The sequence below is a fragment of the Oryzias melastigma genome, linkage group LG6 (assembly GCF_002922805.2).
Source record: "Oryzias melastigma strain HK-1 linkage group LG6, ASM292280v2, whole genome shotgun sequence".
In the NCBI taxonomy this organism is placed as follows: domain Eukaryota; kingdom Metazoa; phylum Chordata; class Actinopteri; order Beloniformes; family Adrianichthyidae; genus Oryzias; species Oryzias melastigma.
In genome coordinates, this window is record NC_050517.1 from 17,153,775 (window position 1) to 17,175,737 (window position 21,963).

At 36.7% G+C, this 21,963-nt stretch overlaps 2 protein-coding genes across 4 annotated transcripts in view; both read right to left on the reverse strand.

Annotated features, from left to right (window-relative positions):
- eps8l2 (EPS8 like 2) overlaps positions 1-15,765 on the reverse strand; it is a 25,587-nt gene extending 9,822 nt beyond the window's left edge. The window contains exons 1-6 of one of the 3 annotated variants that reach the window (XM_024280845.2): positions 15,535-15,765; positions 11,191-11,241; positions 10,704-10,750; positions 3,422-3,486; positions 1,922-2,083; positions 446-595 (exon numbers count right to left, since the gene is read on the reverse strand). In XM_024280845.2, the coding sequence (XP_024136613.1) occupies positions 446-595; positions 1,922-2,083; positions 3,422-3,486; positions 10,704-10,750; positions 11,191-11,237 (471 nt within the window). In that variant the 5' untranslated portion in view covers positions 11,238-11,241; positions 15,535-15,765. Of the gene's footprint in view, positions 1-445; positions 596-1,921; positions 2,084-3,421; positions 3,487-3,583; positions 3,750-10,703; positions 10,950-11,190; positions 11,242-15,534 lie in introns of those variants that run through there. The other 2 variants (XM_024280844.2, XM_036212352.1) reach the window with 2 other exon arrangements.
- A 957-nt stretch (positions 15,766-16,722) lies between these two features.
- On the reverse strand, positions 16,723-19,857 carry LOC112151787 (transmembrane protein 80). The gene is made up of 6 exons (XM_024280857.2): positions 19,715-19,857; positions 19,560-19,576; positions 19,395-19,488; positions 19,232-19,324; positions 17,494-17,695; positions 16,723-16,953 (listed from the first exon to the last, which is right to left on the reverse strand). The coding sequence occupies exons 1-6, from the start codon at positions 19,731-19,733 to the stop codon at positions 16,941-16,943; spliced, it is 438 nt and encodes a 145-aa protein (XP_024136625.1). The 5' UTR covers positions 19,734-19,857; the 3' UTR covers positions 16,723-16,940.
- Between the last annotated feature and the right edge of the window lie 2,106 nt (positions 19,858-21,963).

Genomic DNA, 21,963 nt, shown 5'->3' on the forward strand with positions numbered 1-21,963 from the left:
AGCGGTGACTCGTCTTGAAATGAAAAATGTTAAAATTAGTGTACGTTGGATTAGAAAATATAAGAAACATGGTGGTTGCTTATAAGCCTAAACCTACAGTTTTTGATTTGGTGTTGGAGAGGCTAAACTTTGGATTGAATCTAAACTGTTTGCATCAGTCTGCAGCAGCATTTTTTTCTACTAATGTGTAACTTTAATTAAGACCTGGAATGACTCTCCAGGAACTTTATTTTTGGCCCCATTAGAGATCAGAAGTAATTTCTCATGGTTATAGTATGGAGACTTAGGTTTTTTGCATGCTAAAGTTATTTATTGGGATTCAGTGATAATTTTAAAAAAATCTTCATGAACTAAAATGAACTCGGCCCATGAAAGGAATGTTGTTAATGAATGAACATTTAATGAACAAGAACAAGGCCAAAGTCCAGCAATCAAAGTGACTCACATCAACCTCATCGCAGTGGAAAAAATGGATGTCCGGTTTGTGTTGCTCTTTGTCCTGACACACAATCAGCAGCACAGACATGTACCGGGTCTGGTTCAGCACTGTCTGACACATGTGGATGGTTGGCAGAGGGAAGTTCTCCAGCTCTTCCTGCAGGAAAAACAACAGCGGATACCAAGTCCTGAATACAATAATACGCTGGTATGAGGAAAATCGATAGATGAGTAATTCAAAAGTAATCTTATTTGACCTCTTGCCCAGTTAGAAAATGAATATTGATATACGGCACGTGGTTAACTGAAACTAGTGCCAAATCCAGATATCTAAAACACACTATAAAAAGTATAACATTGGATTAATTAACACAAGTTCTGTAATTTGTTGCATTTAACGTTATTATTGTTCTTCAAATTAAAATTTTGAGTTCATGGCTACTTCAGTTTGAAATAATAATTTAATTAAAAAAATATTTTTTAATAGTAATAACTTACAAAGCTTTTGTTAATTAATCCAATGTTATACTTTTTACAGTAAATATTTAAAAGAGATTTATCAAGCTGCATAAAATAAAACTCCTGGTGTGTAAAAAGAAAAATCTTTATAGTTTTCGTTACTCTTACAGAAGCAGCTTATTGACTGATTGACAATCAGTTTAGTTACAGGAATTTTTAGGTGAAAAATCTAAAACTTAAAATGTGCTGTTTTATGAAAAATCTATATAATGCTAGAAAACAAAAAGTCAAAGACATCCCATGTAAACTGGAGAACTGCCTTTTTCTTGAAGAACATTTCATTTTTTTGCAGAATTACCACTCACTTAATTTAAGAAAAACCTTAACTAATCACTAAAATAAAAAGAATGCTCATAAGACAAATGGTGCTGAAATCAACTTGTGAAAAAATATGCTTTGACTAAAAAGACAAACTGATACAGGACAAAATGGCACTTTTAATCCAACATTTTGTTACACAACTTTCTGAGGTCAATCACACCAATCAAACAATTAGTGTTGCTGTCAGTGAGACCTTTACACCTGTGAGACCTTTACACCTGTGTACAGGTATACATACCGACTCCCCATGTAATTGTTTCTCCAAATGTCCTGTTTTAGGTTCCCCCCCATCTGATGTCCAGTAGGATTTAGATCACAGGTCTTATGAGGTCACGTCACAATAGCCCAAATCTTTTGCCTTTTTTTTTTTTTTGCTTTTTACTCTCAATTAAAAATTGATAGTTACCAGAAATGTATAGTTTAATTATAAATGAATGGTACCAACAATTGTGTTCATGTGTTTAAACATCTGAGTTCCACTTAGAAACAGGCTCATAAGTAAGCGAACAGGCATTTTGTAAATAAATAAGATACTAATTGCATTTTTTCACATTTTGTGAGATTTTTTTTAAATCAAAGAACTTGACTTTAGTGTGTGGAAGCAGCAGACGGCCCAAAATGGATAGGCAGCTTGTGATCTCACCTGAGTGTCGCAGTCGAGCAGCTTGACAGCCTTGTCAGTGACCTGCAGCAGCATCTCCTGCGTCCAGATTTTATCCTTTGAATCCAGAAGTTTCAGCTTCTTGATGGCGTCATCCACTGTGATGATGGACTCAGACTTGTCCATCATAAATGTGGAGAGATGCTAAAAAAATAAAATGCATTTTTTAATTAATTGATCCTAAAATAAGTAAAATATAAAAGCCAAGTGAGAAGAAAATTTTAAGAAAGGAGTTGACATGCAGAGCCCTTACCATTGATATATATTACTTATATATATCAATGGCCTTTACACTTATAAATGAAAAACAGTAACATATATTTCCTTTTTTTATTATTTATTAGCTTTTTTTAAAGTTAATTTTTATTTATTCTAAATTATTTACAACTAGCATAACTTGATACAATTCCTAAATTTCCCATAATATTATCAGTCCATCATATTATTAGTTGTAACTTTTTGAAATGCATCACATACATGTTGAAGAAGATCCACATGAATAAGTGGCTGATGCAAAACCATATGTTCCTTGTGCTCTATATTAAATATTTTTATGACCTTTTTTTATTAAAGAATTTGACCTGATTTTGTAGAAGGCTGGGTGAACATTTGGACTAAATGAATCATCTTTTATTTTAGGCTTATCAGTTAAGAAAAGCAATCAACAAATGAAACTTCAAGATTCAAAACACTTTTTCCTGAGATACTGAAAGCTAAGAATGGAAACACTTAAAACTCAGGTTAGTAAATCATCTCTTTGTTAGATTCTATTTTTGCCTTGATATTTTTATATTTCTAAGTGTATGTTTTCATTTTATATTTGATTGAGTGTCCATTTTTAATCACATAATTCCATATAGCTCAGTTGAACCCCTGACCAAAAGCATATCTTTGCCCTCCTGACATCATCCTCCTGACAGCTGTAACAACATGGTTGATTATTTTATTACAACAGAGTTCCTGTAAATCAAACTCAGTTCAAAGATTAACTTTTATGTCACCTTTCATCTCCAGGCAAAAGAGCATTTATGCATTACCTTTAACACCTCTTGATTTTGTCTTTTTTACACTAACGTTCGTCACTTTTAAACAATCAGACTCAATTACGACGAAACACAAATGTATTTTTGTCCCGATTTTGCACTTTTTCCTTTTAGGCATCAGAAAAAACAAACAACACTGATTTGTAAAATGCAAATTATATTCATATACCTATCAATCTTTGCCTTGCAATTGTTTGATCTTTTACTTTATTCTTTTTTTTAATAATATACATTATTCGTATTACTAAACCAGTTAAAATAACTTTTTTTTAACTAACATTAATTCCAGAATGTTATTTTTTATTTTAAAGTGCACTAAAATTGTGTACATTAACTAGCCACTTTCAATCCTAAAAACTCCTCTTGCTAAACTCTTTCAATCAAAACTTTCCAAAAGCACATATATTTATCCAACTCAGTGAAATAATGAAGATTTTACCTCGACATGATACTGGGATGTCTCATGCGTGATGAAATTGGAGTTGGAGTATTTTTTCCGCTGCTCTGTAGACAAACAAAAACAACAAAAATATAATAAAGGATACAAATAATGTCAATTTTTCCCCAAAATAGCCAATAGTGATCCTTCCATAGCACTGACCATAGCTCCACATGTTGTCCTCTGAGCCAACGCAAAAAATGAAAGAAAGTGCTAATGTCTGAGCTAAAAAAGCCCTGGAGGCAATAAGGAAGTAGGACAGAGGTAAAAGAAAAAATCAAAACAACAAAACTGTCATCTCTGTTGCTGATCCTTAACCTATAAAATACACATTTTGCCTGACAAATACTAGAGATTCTTTGAATAATCTCAAACAAAAACCTGTTTAAAATGCCCCTTTGCTTTGGTTCCCAAACTTCCCAGCCAATAGGGAAGAGGAGCGAAATGATCTGGGAAGTTAATTATTACCTTTCAAATCAGAGTGTGAATCTACATTTGATCCACTGGACATGAGAGCATGTTACCCAACGTGGAATTAAAGATCAAAGGCTCATCTTAAAGGCACAGACTTGTTCAAAGACAGCGCCATCCTGGATCTTCATCATTGGGTTTCAACCAACTTGGCTGTCAAAATGCTTTAGCTTGCACTCATTAAATCTAGTGTAGTAAATGGTTCATAGGACGAAGAAACAAACTCTCTCATTCACCTAAGCGCTGGAGTTTGTATATAAGGTTCATGAGAATACTAGAGGCAAATGTAGAAATAACTTTCAAGGACACTTATTCCTCTGGCAGAACCAGAGCTAGCTTTTTGGTTTAGAATAACTCTGAACTAATCATATCCCCAAAACAACGTCAAGGCCATCCAGAAGGCCAGACCTTCCACATCAAACGCTCTCTGTTCTCTTTTTTGTTGAGATGTAAAAGTTTTGCTCTACCCACAGTAATACCTTTAAAATAGCTTTAAAACGTGTTACAAGACAAAACCACTCCCAGGTTACATTCTTGACTTGTCCTCCAATTAAAAGTCCGGATGCTATAAATATGTTCATGGATGTGTTTCTCCAGCCTTCAAGTCTTCTCAATGTTTTATAACTGCTTTTATTGCTCCAAACTTGCGCAACAGAGCTGCCCTAATTTTAACCTTCTTACTCAAACTGTGAACAATATCACCTCCATTCTACACAGATAACTAGATAAAAACTATGCCAAAATTATTCACCATCAGGATTTAATCTGATTTCAACTCTTTAGACTTTATCATCAATTGTTATAATAAACTATAATGCTGTGTTCACTCCAGGCATGGAAATGTGGATTCAAGCCACCACTTCCAATGACAAGTCTGTGAATGTGGGTTTATGTGTGGTTTTAGTTTCCATGTTCAAAACTCTCGCGTTCACTTGTTGCTACGCGAGTTTTTCTGTTCGTTTTTTGGGTTCAAGGCAAAAAACATGCAGCCATTGTACGAATGTTGAAAATTAAACCAGCTGATCAGATTTGGACTTTTTAAAACACGGAAATGCTCACTGAAAATTGATCCTTTCACTCAGGGTACACCCAAGACAGGTTGCCAGACTGTCGCTGGGCCACAATCACACACCCATACACACTCACATTCACAACTAGCCCTTGTGCTATCTAAGGTACGTTGGGGGTGGGATCATATGGAACCCACTTGCCATGGTTCAACCTGCTGCTCCTCACTCCAACCACCAGAGGGAGCGCTCACCAGAGTTTTGACCTCATCACCTGCCTTCACCTGGACTATTCTTCATCAGGTGTTTCCCATCTGCTCATCAGTGCCTCAGTATATAGTCTGGCTTCTCTCTGTGGCTATATGCGAAGTCTTGAATTGCCGTGCATACGTTCTGAGCGTGTGATTCCGATGCCTGTCTCTCTGTGTCCCAAGTCCTCAACTCTCTGTTTTGCCTCTGTGTCCTGACCTCTGTCTTTTTACTGACCACGCCTTGTCTCAGCCTGTTCCTTCATTAAAACCTTGTTTGCACATGGATCCAGATGCCTCTGCATCTTCGTCACACCACTAGATAGTGCGCTGAACTTTTTTTTTTCTTCAATTATTTATTTTTTCTAGAGTCTGCGGTAGACATGAAATCCTGTCTACCTTTGACCACATCTGTCATGGTAGGGATAACACATCAATCTAAGGGTGGGGTAATTTGAACCCCTAATAAAGCACAGGGGCTAGAGTAACCAATTAACTTATGAAGCATTTAGATGCCCAGGGAAAATATGCGAACTTCACATAGAAAGGTCCCCTATTGGTGTTTCTGTTTCAGGTCCCTGGCCCCTGCTGGAGGCTCGAGTTCTGGTCCCCCAACTGGGACTTAAACCAGGGACCTTCTTGCTGTTTGTGCCCAGCTGGAATTTTACGACACTAAGTATTTAATATATCGGAATAGAGCTTTGAAAGAAAAAGTCTGGAGAAAGATTCATGAGAATTTCACTGCTTTGACATTTAGCACCAAGCCTCTTCCAATTGTGAGCTACATGTGCTAGTATTGGGTAGAAATAGTCCAGTGTGAACACTGTATGTTAAAAGTGCATTCAAGAAGGCTGTTTAGCACATTCTTGAATGTGCATCACATGCAGGGTGCACATAGCTTCCGATATACTGGAAGTTTTTGCAACAACAAATAGACAATTAAATTAATAAAATAAAAACAAAATAGGAAAATTATTTCTCAACCACATCTAAACACTGACTGCTAAACAGGCCAATGTTAAAGAGTCTTTCAGGTTTTTTACCAAGTGAACAACATGCTGATAAGAAACACAGTTAAATTAGAGCAACAATTCTATCAACTCCACCTCCATCTGATATATCAAATGTCTTCCAATCTCCACCCGACTGAGTCAACATTCTGATGCCACCCAGGCTTCTCTTCACACAGACACGTTTCTCTTTGTGTGCTTTCTGGTGACTTCCACACAAAAGCCCCGCTGTTTGCAGAACACTTAACAAAATGTATATCAAGGCTTTAAAATACATGCAGTCATTGTGCTGGCGGAGTCACTGCTCAGAGCTCTCAAACGCGCTTGGCACCGAGGAAAGCATGATAGCAGCAGCCTTATTTTGGCCACATTAACGTGAGCAGTGTTCCTCCTCGTGCTTTTCTGCTTGGCTCCCCACAAGTGAAACGCAAGCGTCAGGTGTGGCTCTGAAAGCTGAGCTCTCCTCGTGCTTTATTAATGACCAACGTTAATACCAATCAATTCACAGTGCTGCAACAGCTTGCAAAAAAAAATAGGCAGGTGGACCAATCCACAGTTTTTCAGTCGGTGTTAACATAGCAGCCTGGCAGATTATATAACCATGATTAATCGAGTAATTGCATTTTAGCCCTGTTAAATCACCATTTTATCTGACTCAGCTCCACGTGACACCAACTGATCCACTGTTGCTGAGTCACTCGGATGAACAAAAATGTAACTTCCAGAGAAAAGTGCAACAGTTGAATAGGAAGCTGCATTAAAATGTTAAATCCGTCAAACAGGCAAAAAAATAAAAATCACGAATTGCTTTATTAATTTTTGATCACATGTGTACAGCTCAAGCTTTTCACTAAAAAATACAAATCCTATTGAGTTTTTCACAACTGGCACTGCTAATGGAAATTTCCCTTTTAGTCATTAAAATTTTTTTTTTAATATTGATTAAAAAGAAGTTTAGCATCTAAACTACTGTTGACACAGACATTATTGTCAATTGGAAAACTGCAGAAAATCTTGAAACACTCCAAAAGGTTTTAAAGTCCCACTTTAATCCTCTTTTGTTCTTTTTTAAAACTGTTCCCAGAGTTCTTTTAATTATGATTATGCCATTTTAGCCAAAAAAGAAAAAAAAAAAAGTCATTCTAGGGTAGGGCTGGGCATTTTTTTTTAAATCATGGACCACAAGGGGTTCTAAAATTTGACAGAAGGGCCGGACCAGGAACAGATGTGTGGCATGTTTTGATGATTTACCCCACACGATAAAGAAATAACATGGAATCTGGATAAAAAGCATGCTTTAATTTTGTTTGAAAATTAATATGTGTGTGATAAAACAGTAGAAATGCTGCATTCATAGGGTGTTGGAATGATTGGAAAAATGACTGTCCAACTTGGAAAACAGAAAAATTCAGTAAAATCTTCCAAAACCACAACAAAACAAAAACATTAATTGGGATTACCAATATAATTTATTTCAGTTTGGCAGGTCAGATTAAATAGTTTGACGGGCTGCACATGGCCCCCGGGCCGTAGTTTGCCCACCTCTGTTCACTGACATAGTTTCTGCAGCATGGCAGTAGTTTCTTTAAAATTCGCCTCTGAATTGTGGCATGCATGGAGTAAACCCATGCCCATTTCCCATCATCTATATGTTTACACATTTGCAGTCCCTAAAACCACAATCTAAATTACCAGTGCAACAAAAATGGCGAGCAATATTGGAGCTATCCAGCCGTACAGTTTAGAGCCAGATGCCTGCTTTGATAGGGAAAAAAAGACGTTTAGGGATCTAGTCGTCCACAAGTGGATGCATTGGAATGGAGCGGAGGAGGGAGCTTGTAGCACCTACATCACTGCTACATTTGCATCTGCTCCTGATTCACATTATGAAATACTCAGAAATGAAACTTTGAGCTTACTTGTCTTTATATATGTCCTCCATCATGAGAAAAATGCAAAAAGAAGATGTTAAAACATGAAAAACAACATTTTATTGGAGTGGGTCTGTAAGCCCTCAGGGATCAGTCCAGTGTGACCTTTTTCTGTTTGACCCCAGAGCTGATAACAGATCAGGTGGGCGGCCTTGTGTGTCATTTGCATCACTTGTCTGCTGAATCACGCAGAGTGAGTGACATGGTCATTTGCATACTGCAGATTGCTCTGTGATTGTTAACAGACATGTTTATTTTGCCGGACGTGAGCAGCGGACTATCCAAATATCAAGCACTGTTAGGTATTGTGCGTGTGCCATCTTGCTTCTCTGCTAAAAGACGACAGGAGCGCTTCTGTCAGCCTGCTGAGGGATGGTAGCGGTGACCATCTGCCTCGCCACATGAGGCGAGCCAATGATCAAAAACAGAGGCTCAGTGTATGTGCTGTGAGATATTTCAGGATAATCACAAAGGGGGTGCGGGCTCTGTGGACATTTGGAGATATTCCACAGACAACAAGGTGCCCAGTTGGAATGGTTTGAGAACATCTTGCAACCTTTTAAAAACAACCTGCTTTTCAGCTTCTTTCGAGGCAAATTCTAAATTTAGAACAACGCTTTCATGCAGAAAGATATGCCGGTCTGCTTGTAAGGGGTTGGAAAATGTTTCTGTGTGTCAGCAGCTCAGAAAGGAGTGCTGGCAGGGGCCAGTGAGCTCACGTCTGTGGCGGCGAGGGGAAGGGCCAGAAGTGGAAGAGGGGCAGAGTCCGCCCTTTCCTCTCCACATTTCAATGCGCCCTTTATGCATCTGCAAGACATGGATATCCCCACCCTGTTTCAGGTAGGCAGTAAAAACAGGCACACCCAACACGGTGGCACAGTGCTCTCACACACACACCTAACGCAAGCATGCATCAGCTGGAATAAATGTCGCATCACCGCTTTGGTGTATTGCAACCACTGTAGATGAAACACTGCAGTCATAATACACAAATCTCTCTTTGTCCTTCATTGTACAACATTAATGCATCTGCTTTCAAAGTACGGACACAAAAAGGCAGATTACGGCATGCACAAAGCTGGAAAGTCAGGTTCCATTCCCTGGGGTGTCAATATCCTGAGCATGACAGGAGCTTTCAGCAGGACCTTGGACCTTTTCTTATCTGCATGTGTGTTCAACGGGGGAGAAAAAGTCCAGGAAAGCCAGGCGGCAGCAGCGACATGCCGCAGGCAGCAGCAAAGAGACCAATTTCCTTGTTAAGTCATTTGCATCGCAAATTAAATATTGTTGTGATTTGTGCCCTTAAAAGTCCTAATACTGTACCATGCTTTTCTTAAGTCTTTCAGAGTAAACTATATTCACCTATATGATCATATATTACCTTTGGCACTCTAACAAATTATTTTTGAAATATGATTCGTTTTCTCACTACCCGGAAGTGAGACGACTCGCTCTCTGAGGCACCGCCTCTCACTGCTTTTGGGAGCCGCCCATTTCATGATGTCATCATAGAGCTTGGGTTTATATTTCACCCAAGAAAACAAACAACACCTGAACTTTTGCAAAGATGGATGTGCATACCATATAGTAGCCCTAGCCATCACAAAGTTTTATTATTATTATTATTATTATTTATTTATTTAAACACAATATCAGTACAATATTTAGTGCAATATTCGAGACATTCCAGAGACAAACAAACAAGAATGAACAGTACAAAACATACATGGCCATAACAACGTTAGCGGCCAATCACTAGCGGTTATCAATTTGTTATCAATTTTAGAGGAATACTCAGAAATGCGTGAACGGATCAAAATATCTCTTTGGGGTTCTTTATAGTGATGAATGGAGATTATAAACACTTGAAAGCTCAAAAAGTTGATTTTGCATGATATTGGCCTTTTCAATCATGCCAACTGTGACACAAAGATGTTATCCAATTGCTAGAAGTAACATTACTCTGCCTCAGGCTCCTTAATCTGATTGTGTAAATCCTTGAAACGAGTCGAAAAAATATTTTAACACCTTGAGAGTGAAGCCCCAAATGAGATATCCTACATGACGATGGAAGTATTCCATCCAGTTTTGCCAGGTTCTTTTTTGAAACACAAATATCTTTGGTGCTAACAGCTGCAGGACAGTAAATATGCGACCACCTTGAAAAAATGAAGCAACAAATGCTTGTTTGTCACAGGAAAACATGTCATCTGGGAAAAATGACTCAACAACAAAGAGGGTTAACAGCACAAATGTGTTTCAACTGTTGATTAACTTTGAATATGTTGACTTAGTTGAGTCAGTTTTTACTAATTTGCTTTGTTTGAGTTTCTCAGGATCGGCTATATGTAAACATAAATTGTGGAATATTCTAGTTTCAGTTAAACTGTTATATCATTTGTTTATAACTGGACTTTAAGAAAATCACACCAATGCTTTGGAATAGAATAGATTGGAAAATATTTTGCAACTATTGAATAATGGGTCATAACTGTTGGAATTGAACCTCCTAAACTGTTATGTAGGAGCATCTTGTTTATACAGAGTACACAAAGGTAAGATGTTGTGTGTAGTATGACAGTACAATTGTTCACAAATGTTAAAGATTTTCTTACCGTAAAGAGCCTTGGCGCTGAGTTTGCTGTCTGATCTGGCCACGCCACTACATTGGCAAGAAGAGGAAGAGAAGGGGTAACGATGAAAAGCCTTCATCTTTACACACCTGTGTCACAAACTCTAACTGCCCCACGTCCTACGGGTTCAAAACTTTACCAAAAAATAATCGACTGATCAACATGGAACAGGTTGGTCAGCAGTGGGTGAGATTAGCCTGAGATTTTGAACATATGGACCAAGGGGAGAAAGTGAGAGTGGAAAAGGGAGAGGAGGGGGAGTACAGAGGGAGGCTGCAGCCACGAATCCGAGCAAAGCAAACAATTCTCAACAGAGCTGCTCTGTGCTCAAAGTCCCTGACCCACACCACCTTTGCACAAACTGGGTTAGTAATACAGTCTGGACTGTGCAACAGTACCACAGCACAGTTATCTAACACAGAAGAGCAAATAGAAGGAGGGAAACCACAAGAATGTGCGTGAAACTCACTTGGCTGCCCCCGATTGAGATCTTGGCGAACTCATGACTTCAGGCATCCACCTGGTTGAAGACAAGAAGATGAAAGTGAGACAGGAAATTGATGCAGTAACGAAGACTATTTCTCACTCCTTTTTTAAATAGTGGCTAATTTAAATGTTGAACAAAAAAAATCCAAGACTAACCGTGCACCCCCTTTACATTTTGAGCCTTGCTTTTTCTTTTTTGTCACAGATAAAGTTTCAAATCATCAGATCTGCATGCTGGTTCTGGTTCCTTAATCTAGCTTTAAGTCAGCATGCAGAAAAAAAGATGTTTTTAAAGCTGAAAAATTGGTTTCAACTGAAAAAATAAAAATAAAAATGGCTCTAACTCAAGGAAATGTGCATCGTTCTCCCATATCCCCACAATAACATCAACGGCGGCACCAAACTGAGAAACTATGGAAAAGAAACTGAGGATTTATATAAGTAAATATATAGACATGAGTGGTACTGATATGATGAATATATTAACACAAACAAATACACAACGTTTTAGAAATGAAAAAGATATACAAAGTTAGACAATTTTTATCTGCAACTTCTTGATAAAATGTTTTTTAAGCTTTTCAAAAACATCCTTTGACAAGTGTCAGCCATTTTTTCACAAAAATACTGTCAAATTAGACTTTAGTTATTAGGAAAAACATACTAGAAAGAGAAAAAATGGTTGCTATTATCATATTATTTTTAATATTTTAAAGTTCACTAAAACTTTTTCATGAGTTTGTACTAACAGCTTATTATATACAGGATGGATAAGTCTTCTCTAATTAAAACAAAAATAAAGTAAAGTTCTGGTTGTTATTGGTATAAAATTGACATTTTTTTTCAATATGAATTAATTAACAAAAAATATGTTTTATTCACATTTAATTTATAAAAAAGCAAAAATATTTCTTAAAAGACTGTTTAATCCAGCTTTAATTAATTGATCCTAATTTCACCTATGTTGGATCAATAAAATTCTATTCTATCCTGTTCTATTCTGTTCTATTCTAATGACAGACTTTTTTTTTACTTTTTCTGCAACAAGCTTGTTTAAATCTGAGATTTCCCACACCTATTTACAAGTTTCCATCTTTGCTTTTTGGATGTTTCCTCTTTAGGTTTGTTAGCTTCTTTTACTTAAAAATGTGATATAAAGAAAAAAAAACTTTTATCAGCATAAGTTGCAGTTATTTACAGTGAGCCCCCTTTAAGAGCTATTCATTTACCTGTGAGTTTAACATATTTTCATATAACGAAGGAACAATAACCTGTTGGCATTGGAGAGCAAAGCTCAGGGTCTTAAGGTGGCTCATTAAGGATGCAGGATGGTGTGAGTTTACCTCCCACTCTGTTGTTCAAGCGCACATGGCCAGGTGTTAGGCCTGCATGCTGACAGTCGGGGGACTGGTTTGCAACAAAAAACAGACAGCAGGTTCATACTGTCTGGGTAATTAGATCTACTTGTTGATGACTAAAAACTATTTAATAATTAGCACAACCACAAAGAGGACAAAGCAAGGTGCAACACAACGCAGAAAATGGGAGCGAACCCTTAACACGCCAAGACATAACAGGTTATGTAACATAAAGCAAGTTTACAGCCCTCTCTGCAGTTAAAACCCCTCAAATATGGTCTGACAGAAAAATCTTCTGAAAAGTCTTTTATCACACCATTAAATACTGATAAGCTTTTATCTGTTGGACTAAAGGGAGCTGCATTCAACACTAGTGATAGCAATCGACTTTAGACTCCAAAGAGCCACGTCGTTTTAGCAAACAGCTCAACAAGAATGTGACCCATTAGTGCAAGTAATTAACATTTCAAGATTAGCAGAGTTTCAGCAAAAAAAATCTTAGTGTTCAATTTTTGTCTGTGTTGTCTTCAACCTGAGCAGCTTAAAACTGCAGATAAGAAAAAAACAAAAAGCCTGATAAGAGAGCGGGGCGTGCTCACGCAGGCTTATCTTTACAGATATAAAATTGTCAGCTGAAACAGATCATCTCCGGAGATATTTCAGAAAAAAAAAAGACTTAAATCCCAGACCCTGTTTTAAATAAACGGCTAAAGGTCGAGAGGGAAGGTTACCACAACGAGGACTGTTTACGTTCAGTGAAATCTGCTCACAGCGAGAGACCTCCTCTTTCTGCCCTTATCTCCTAGCTCATCTCATCTGCACGCCATTGTTCACAACTCTGGCCTCCTGCCAGTGTTTTAGGAGACACTTGAAGCCAGAGGACAGGCTGGGTGTCATGTGTTGTCCGCCTAATAGTGCACAGTCGCCTGCACACCTCCATTGAGTCCACTAATGGGTGCTTATTGTCCAATAATGACAGCTCTTTTTTTCAGAGGTAGTCGTACAAAAACAATAATTACTCACAAAAGGACCAGAGGCTGCAGCGTGCTTGACTTGTTTAAACACGGACAAAGCTACACTTTGCTTTTCTTTTAGTAACAGTGCCGGACAGTTTTAATTTCCTTTTTTTATTTTAACAAAGTTAAGTGCACACACTGAGGAACGGCTAAACAGTAAACAGTGCAGGTAGTTGCCTCAGGCCCCAAGATAGCATGAGGCCCATGCAGATGCCAGATTCTGCACTCAGCACCAACGCCTGTTTTGTAACGACAACAATCTCCCTTGACAACAACATGACAGCATGCTCATAAACTTCTGGCTTACCTGAACTGACATGCTGCATAAAATTATTGGAGGGGTGGGCAAAAACGGCTTTTTAGAAATCCCCATAACTGTTAAAAAAGAACCCCAACTTATTTTTTAAAAACAGGAAACTAGACTAAACATTCAGCTGACTAGAAATCAGTCAAATGTATCTAAAAAAAAACTATGTTAAAAGGTCTACTTTTACTTTTTTTATAATTATCCAAGATAATATCAGTATTTAGTAGATTTATTTGCTGTTATGAATGTATTTGTCTTTCTATTATCATTTTTTTTAGAATGTACTCCATTGATATATTGTATTTCTTAAAAATTAAGATTTTTTGCTTTTTAGATGCATTTTTAATGTTTATTTTATTATGAAGATAAAAATAAAAAGTCTGGTTATTGGCTTAGATGAAGGTTCCTCTTTGGTTTTTCCTGAGGTCCTTGTTTATAAAGCTTTTCCTGAGTAAATATAGACTCACCTATAGTTGGAATAAGTTTGTTTTTCCTGACATGGTAAAGCTTACTAGGCAAAAGACAAACTAGGCACATACTAGGAATTTTTGTTTTCTGAAGTTCTTCCTCAAATATTGGATTTTAAACACAAAGGAGATAAATGCATTCATCTTAAAACGACAATTTCCTGTCACAACAGGAAGAAGGTTTTGTACTGTACACACATTTTTCTGCAGGACATGCTTCAACTGTGCCATGAAGATGAAACATATTTGTTCCACCTGCATCATGGATAAATAATATGTTTAAAAAATCAGCCACATACAAGGAGCATGTCAGAAAGAATTGCACAAGTTTTCTATCTCTGCTTTGGACTTTGCCTCCAGCCCCCAAAAAGTCTTTTGTAACTGATAGCATATCAGATTTTATACTTTTCAAGCCACGCACCTCTTTGAACCGATCACCTTACCGTCTCGTGAAAGCTGTTGATCGTGTTTCTATTAGGAGAACCGCAACAGTTTCATTTACAGTCTGTGTTTCTCAATTGGTTGGACGGATATACTTGTTCCCATTAGAAACCAAATGACATCATTTGCAGACTAAGGGGGTTATTTAGCTCATTATGCACCACTAGTTTCTGAGATCATTCTTTTGCACCTTTTTAAACACAAACATGCATTTTTAGCTCCTCCCAATTCGTCCCAACTTCTGTCAACATTGCATTACCACATTTTTTTTTAAATATCTGCCATTAAAGCAAAAGTACTTCTTGATTCTTGCTGCCGTCCCCATCTTGAAGAGGGCTGCCCACATGGATGTTATTGTTCCTAATAACACAACCCACATCAACACGGTTTGTTATCATTTATGATCTGATGTGGCTACTCAATCATGGTTTTCTTTCCTTTATGCAAACACAATCTGAACCAACAAGATAGAGCTTAAAAGCCCATGAAGCACACCCACAGTTATAACTGACACATGAAAATTTGTTGGTTTTTGACTTTGTTATTCATAAAAAACAAATACATTGAATGTTATTTTGGTCAAAAATGTTCAAATAATTTTTGAAATATGTATCTTTTGGCCATATTCTGCCCTTAACCAACAAATGGGAGGATAAATTAACTTTTTGTTCACCTTTGACTTATCTTGCTGCAAGTCTGACTCTTAACAAAATAAGTTTGAACACTGTGGGAACTTACAGAGGTGAACTCCAGGCTGGAGGGTTGGATTAGGGCGAGGCAGCTCCTGAAAGACCGGCCCGATATCAGCCTGCCATCCCGGCTCCGTCTGGAGTCTGCTGGGGTCAGGAACCACTTTCTCAGGGGGGAAGAGGCTCACACTGTTCCGAGTCAGCACACAGTCTGCCGAGTGCTGCTGACGGTTCTCAGAAACGCAGAGACTGGAGAGGCGGGCGGCTCAGGTGAGTGAAGGTGACTGTACAGGTAACTCAAGCTAACAGAAGGGGGAGGAGCTGTAAATAGGTTTCCCTGGTGATTCAACCTACTCATTCATCTCCAGATAAATGTAAATAAAATCTTGTTTAAACTCTTAGACATTGAAACATATATTTTTTGAAAAAGTTTTTTTACTTTCAAACTTTTCTACCCGTTCATGCACTTTATAAATAACAGTTTGGACTTGTCGTATGTCTTATGAGTACGAGACATTTAATGATAAGGTGTAATATTATTATCTATGACTCCTGTTGCAAAAGACAGGAAGTACTTGTTATCAGATGCCCTACATGGCAGCAGTCACATGACACTCACAATCCATCGGCAATAAAAAAAGAGCTTTTAGAAGACGCCCTGAAGGTAAATTTTGCTCCATTTTTCAACGTCTTTCTGCTGAAAATAATGACGATTTTTAGGGTGACTGAGCAGAGTAATGTGGAACTGTTCAGTGATTCTGAGAGAACAATCATTAACACAATGGAGATCTAACAGATCCCACTTTTAATGGAAGAAAACTACATTAAAAAGCACAAAAATCTCACAACAGTCAGCGTTTTTCCCATCATAGCGGTTGCTCAAGCCCCAGCCTTTTGATATAAGTGTTTTAAAAGTGGTTACTTTGGAAACCTTGTCTGTGAGTTTGATCATTAACTTTAAGAGTCAGTTCAGAGAAATCAGATGCTTGAAAAAAGTGGAAATTACCAGGAGTGCAACCATGAAAATCTGCTTTTAAAGTCGAAGCAAATTTCATTATTTTTAGCTACCAGTTCATGGTTTGTCAAATAGCCTTTAAAGTTATTTTATTCTGGTAAATTTTAACTAATTTCTGCTTGAAATGTGTTATCCTCACACCTAAGCTCCAACATAACCCACAGTTCAAGCTTTAATTAGAGAAATTCTGCCTCCTATTGGACAAAACAAAGAGAAACACAAAACCTATCAAATTAGTTTTATTTTGTTAAATTATAAATGTACAGAATCAATACAAAATGGATATTTACACACATTTTAAAGAAAAAAAAAGTAAAAAAAAAAATCAAAATATTTTTATTAAAGTCAAATGGTTCAGAAGTGTTCCATTCAAGATTTATAAAACAAAATGTTGACAAGTTTGGAATAAAAGTATAGACAGCAATCTGAGGTAGTCTTCTTCATGAGTAGGCACTGTAAGACAAAGTAGAAACATATGTAACTTTATTAAATTCTGAACACATGCTCTAAATAAACAATCCGCCATGCAAACACAGGATTTATATCACCTCAAACAGTCTCCTACACGGTTTATTTTTTCAATCCAAGCCTCCCCTGATAATATCAGGAGAACTTTCCAAAGAAAAGCTTGAAAAGGTGACGCTGCTCCGTTAGGTTTACAGTATCACCTGAACGAAAGCCCTCCCTATCAATAATTCAGGTAAGTCCGAAAGGACACCGAGGTTTATTTCATTCATTGTTTCATTTGAACAAAAGAAGACGTAACTGCTGTCGGACCATCAAAACAAACATATGAGCTGCTAATTACACCAACGGGAGCTGTCCATCAAAATTAATGGAGCCTGCGTGAATGCCTGTCTTCTCTGGAGATAAATGATGTGTGATCAATGCATAAAATATGAGATACTGCAGTTTTCCGTTTAGCTCTGAGTGAGACCAAATGTTCCTTTTTATATCAATCTTTGGGACTTTACCTGTGGAAATGGAACCCACCTGGCAAATCTGGCTAACGTGCTGACAGCCAGAACTCCATCTAAGCCATACACAGCCAGGAGGATGCCGCTGATTATGACATCCGCTCGCATGACGTAAGTCTGCCACACCAGGAAGTAAACCGTCAACAGGACAGTTCCAGCCGTCACGAGGATGTTAGCCAGAATGTAGCTCTCACTCTCAGTCAGGTTACCCTTCACACCTGTAGAAATGGAGAAACATTTGACTGAATTTTGATGCGTCAAAGCGTTGTAGAACATAATTTATGGGGCAAAGTGACACAAAAAACTATTCTTTAACATAAAATAAAGGTGAAGAGAAAAATGCAGATTTTTGTGAATAAATACTCCTTTAACAGCAACCGGTTTCAATAAGTTAGAAATGTAGATGAAAGAAAGATATATATTAAAAAAAAACATGCAAGTTTATCTTTTATTATAAACAGCTTCCATATCCCATGACTTTTTAAAAATAACCTAGATTAATTTGTTTATTTGTATGTTTTAGTTTCACATAACTTTTAAGAAAATTATATTGTAATTTTCTTGTTATAACTTGTTCCTTATTTAATATAAAAAATATGATTAAATTTAGATAAATTATATAAAAAATAACAGATCATTGAAAATAGTATGGTGAAACATGTTAAATCCTTGTTGTGTAAATAATTTCAAATGCATAAAAATATTGCAAAATAAATGAAGATTAAGGCTTAGAGAGAATAATCTTTTGACATTTATAGCTTGGTCTAAAAACGCTTCTTAACGGCTCATTACTGCAAGGTCATAGCAGTTCTGATCTAAAGATGAGGCCTCAAGATTGGATAAACGAAAGGATGTGAAAAGCTATACAGAGGTGTGGAAAAAGGGAGAAAAAATGTGTAGTAAAATGCATAAAGTGTTTGCAACCATCTTGCAGTCTCAAGCTGTTGTGCATTAAGAGGTTACAATTTTTCTGTTTTTTTAAAGGGCTTATATAATGCAAAATCAAGTTTTTTGAGTTTTTAAGTTTATTATACTGTTAATTCCTCACAAGAAATAACCCCATTTTGCTTTAGAATAGGATGATATGGGCCGTTAAACCTCAATTTCCTACGTGCTATCAGAAAAAGGTTCAAGTCAAGTCAATAGCAATTGATCAAATCTATGAAACAACTCTCTTAAAAAAAGTCTTTGTATTTCTTATTTTTTTAAAAAGCAGGTATTTAGTTTTATTTTAAGGGGAAAGTTTATAATTTTGTCAATAAAAGTTCCTTTATGGTTTTTTTTTTTTTTTATCTAGGAAACCAGTTTCCTTACTTTGCGTATGACAATAAACCCTTTGAATCTCGAATCTCTTGAATATTGCATCTTTAAATCAAAGTTACCTGAAAAAAAAAACTTTTTCAAAGCCAAACTAAATCGGTTTTGTAATATGAAATTTGAAAACTGATGAAACTTCTGTTTGAATTGTAAATCAATATAAGATATATCATTTTATTTTATTTTTTCAGCAGATAGCTGCCCATTTTTTGTTGAAATACTTAAAAGTATTAAGCTGTGACTGTTATAAATAAAATAAGGTGACAGGAAGGTAAACATTTTACAAGACCTGCTTTTTTTTTTTTACTTATTCCCTAAAAATTACAGATTTCTGCTTACAAATCCATGCTAAACAACAATTTGGATTCAAAAAATCTATATATATTTGCAGTACTTCTATGTTGTTTTCTCGTGCTTTGACAGCACCCTTTCCTCACCACAGAGGAAGTGGAGAACCTCCAGAGCAGCCAGCAGGAACAGCAGTGCAACATCACAAGCCAGATAATCTGCGGGATAGGACAGCACCAAACCTGCGGGCAGCAAACGCACCATTCAGGGGTTATGGTTAACGCATCTCCGGAGGATTGTGTCCTCACTCACTCTTTTTGATGAGCAAACCGAGAGTGAACAGAAAATAAACGATGAAGTAGACGCTGGTGAGACGGAGCAGCAGCTGCAGCGGAACAGATGACAGCTGGAAACCAGTTAAGTGTCATTTTGAGCCTCGCGGACAGAGACAAAGCTCGTTTTATTTTGAAAGGATACCACACCCGCAGACCGCCCTACAAGACACAGACCATGAACACAAACACGAAAAAAACACAAAATACTTGTAATTATTGTAGGGTTATTAATCAACAACTTTGCTAGACCTTTGGCATAAAAGTTTGCTCTATATCCATAGCAACGCGTCCACCTACCTGCTCCTACAATCGCCATTTTAGCTTCTTCTCCTGCAATTGAAATGAAACGTCGCCCCCTGCTGGCTGGAAGATGAAGTTCAGCCCGTCATTTAAATACTTTTCAAAAATATATACGTTTTTTAAATAAATTAATAAATATATAAATATCTAGAAAACATTTCATATAATGAAAAATTATAAATGATGAAAAAAATAATAGCTACAACAAGACAACAACGATACAAAAAAGCTTATGTAATTGAAGCCTGGCACAACACAAGAATAACAACATAACAATAATAATAATAGGAACAAAAAATAGAATTATTATAATGAAAGAAATGCAATAAAATAAAAAAGAGAACATTTTAATGTTTTTGCATTTTAAAAAGTTCCATTATGATTTTGTAAAACCATAGTAGTATGAATTTCAAAATATGTATTTTTATCAATTGAGCACAAAGTAAATTCTTTTGGAGTGAGGTATGCCCTTGACATTAACATTCCAGCTGGACTGTGCATTGTTTTCATCAGAATGTCATGAGGTATTGATAAAAACATCCCTTATAACCATCAGAATTCCATACAAAAATTAATTTATACCTTTTCTAACATAATGAAGAAAAGAATAAGAGAAGAAAAGGTTTTGATAAACAAAGATGTTTTTCACAAAACAATAAATCATCAGATACAAAGTACTCATATAACTTATACTAGTAGAGACCAAAGCAGAGCATAAGTAGAGGTAAAAATGCAACTCAACGTCTCACAGAATAACAAACTATTCAGGTAAAACAAGAAAGATCTTGCAGAAATTATAATGATTTGTTAACAGCAACACAATTAGACATCCTTCAATCTAATAATATATTTAGCTGCATAAAGAACAAACTTTGACGCCCTGTAAATATCTGTATTTAAAAAAAAATTAAAGAAAAGACTGAAAGATGAAGTCCAAGTTTCCATTTTGCATGAGGCAGGAACTGTAGCCTATCGAGCTTGAAATTATTGCAAGTTTTTATAATCCAATGATGAAATCTCGTAACTATTTGTATTTAAAATAATTGGATTTGTCAGTTCATTCTTAAAGAAAACTTCACACACAAGAGCAATTATACACTCTATTTGTGTGTAAAATAATGTTGAAGATTATCTTAATTCACAATTATTGAGAACTTTTGGAGAAAAAAAATAAAAGTGAGTTTGAGACTTTTTTTGCACAGATCCACATTTAATTTAAAACAATCTTCATATGATATCAGCAAAAACGCATCTTGCTGACTGTCAATTAACTACTGAATAGTCTGACTTTTGCTAGAAACTCCCTAATTATAAATTCAACCAAATGATTCTGTGTCCAACAAATAAAATCAATGCACACAACACAACAAAAAGGCAAATCCAACACAGAAATTCTAAAAATTTAATTAGAGATGTTGCAGGGAAATGGTTAAAAATCAGACATGATTTTTGGCATTTGTCAGTTTTTCGAACTGAAATGTCAATGAACTCCAACAAACTTCAGTGACTGCTCCAAACAAAAAGTTTAAAACTGAAATTTGCCAAATTAAAGCTTTTTTTAAATTAAAATCCAGCTTAATTAGCATTTAAATAAAACTGATAATTTTCCAGAACAGGAGTCTTCTTGAGACATCATTTACCCGGTTTACATGCGCTCCCCGTGTACGATTAGAACTCAAGCGCCTCACAGTTGAGATAAGAGATAGAAAACGTGAAAATAAACTGCTTAAACATAGCCAGCTGTTTCATTGTCCCCGCAGCCTCTATCTGTTTCTCTTTCTTGCTTGTCCTCTGAAACAATCTGCATAGTGTGGCCAGAAGAACGGGGGCGTTGTTTGGGTAGAATGGAGGACAAGCAGAGGGGTGGAGGGGTGGAGAGCGAGATGCTCCAGCTGTGGGGGAACAAGACAACACAACAGCATCTCACATGTGGGTGTAGGGGAGGTGGGCGTCCAGGCTGCGGGGGCTGCACACAGTGGCATTGTTATAGGAGGAGGGGGAGGGTGTGGGGGTGGCTGATAAGGTTGAGAGAAATGGATCATTCCCGAATCCTCCCGTTGGGAAGCTTTGACACGAAACTCTCCTTGTTGCTGTTTGGATGTTAAAGCTCAAGGAATTAAAAGAAGAAAAAAAAGAAGTCCCTTTTGAAAGTGTTGATGAGAGTTTGAAAGAGTTTACCTGCATGGAAGAGCATAGATGATTCAGATAAAAAATAAACTTCATGTATCATAGAAGGGAATTCTGTG

Coding starts and splice junctions, on each gene's coding strand:
- LOC112151787 (XM_024280857.2), bottom strand. Junction 19,325..19,394: donor CGGTTTGCTCATCAAAAAGA/GTGAGTGAGGAC, acceptor TGCTGCCCGCAG/GTTTGGTGCTGTCCTATCCC. Junction 17,696..19,231: donor GGTTCTCCACTTCCTCTGTG/GTGAGGAAAGGG, acceptor CCATTTCTACAG/GTGTGAAGGGTAACCTGACT.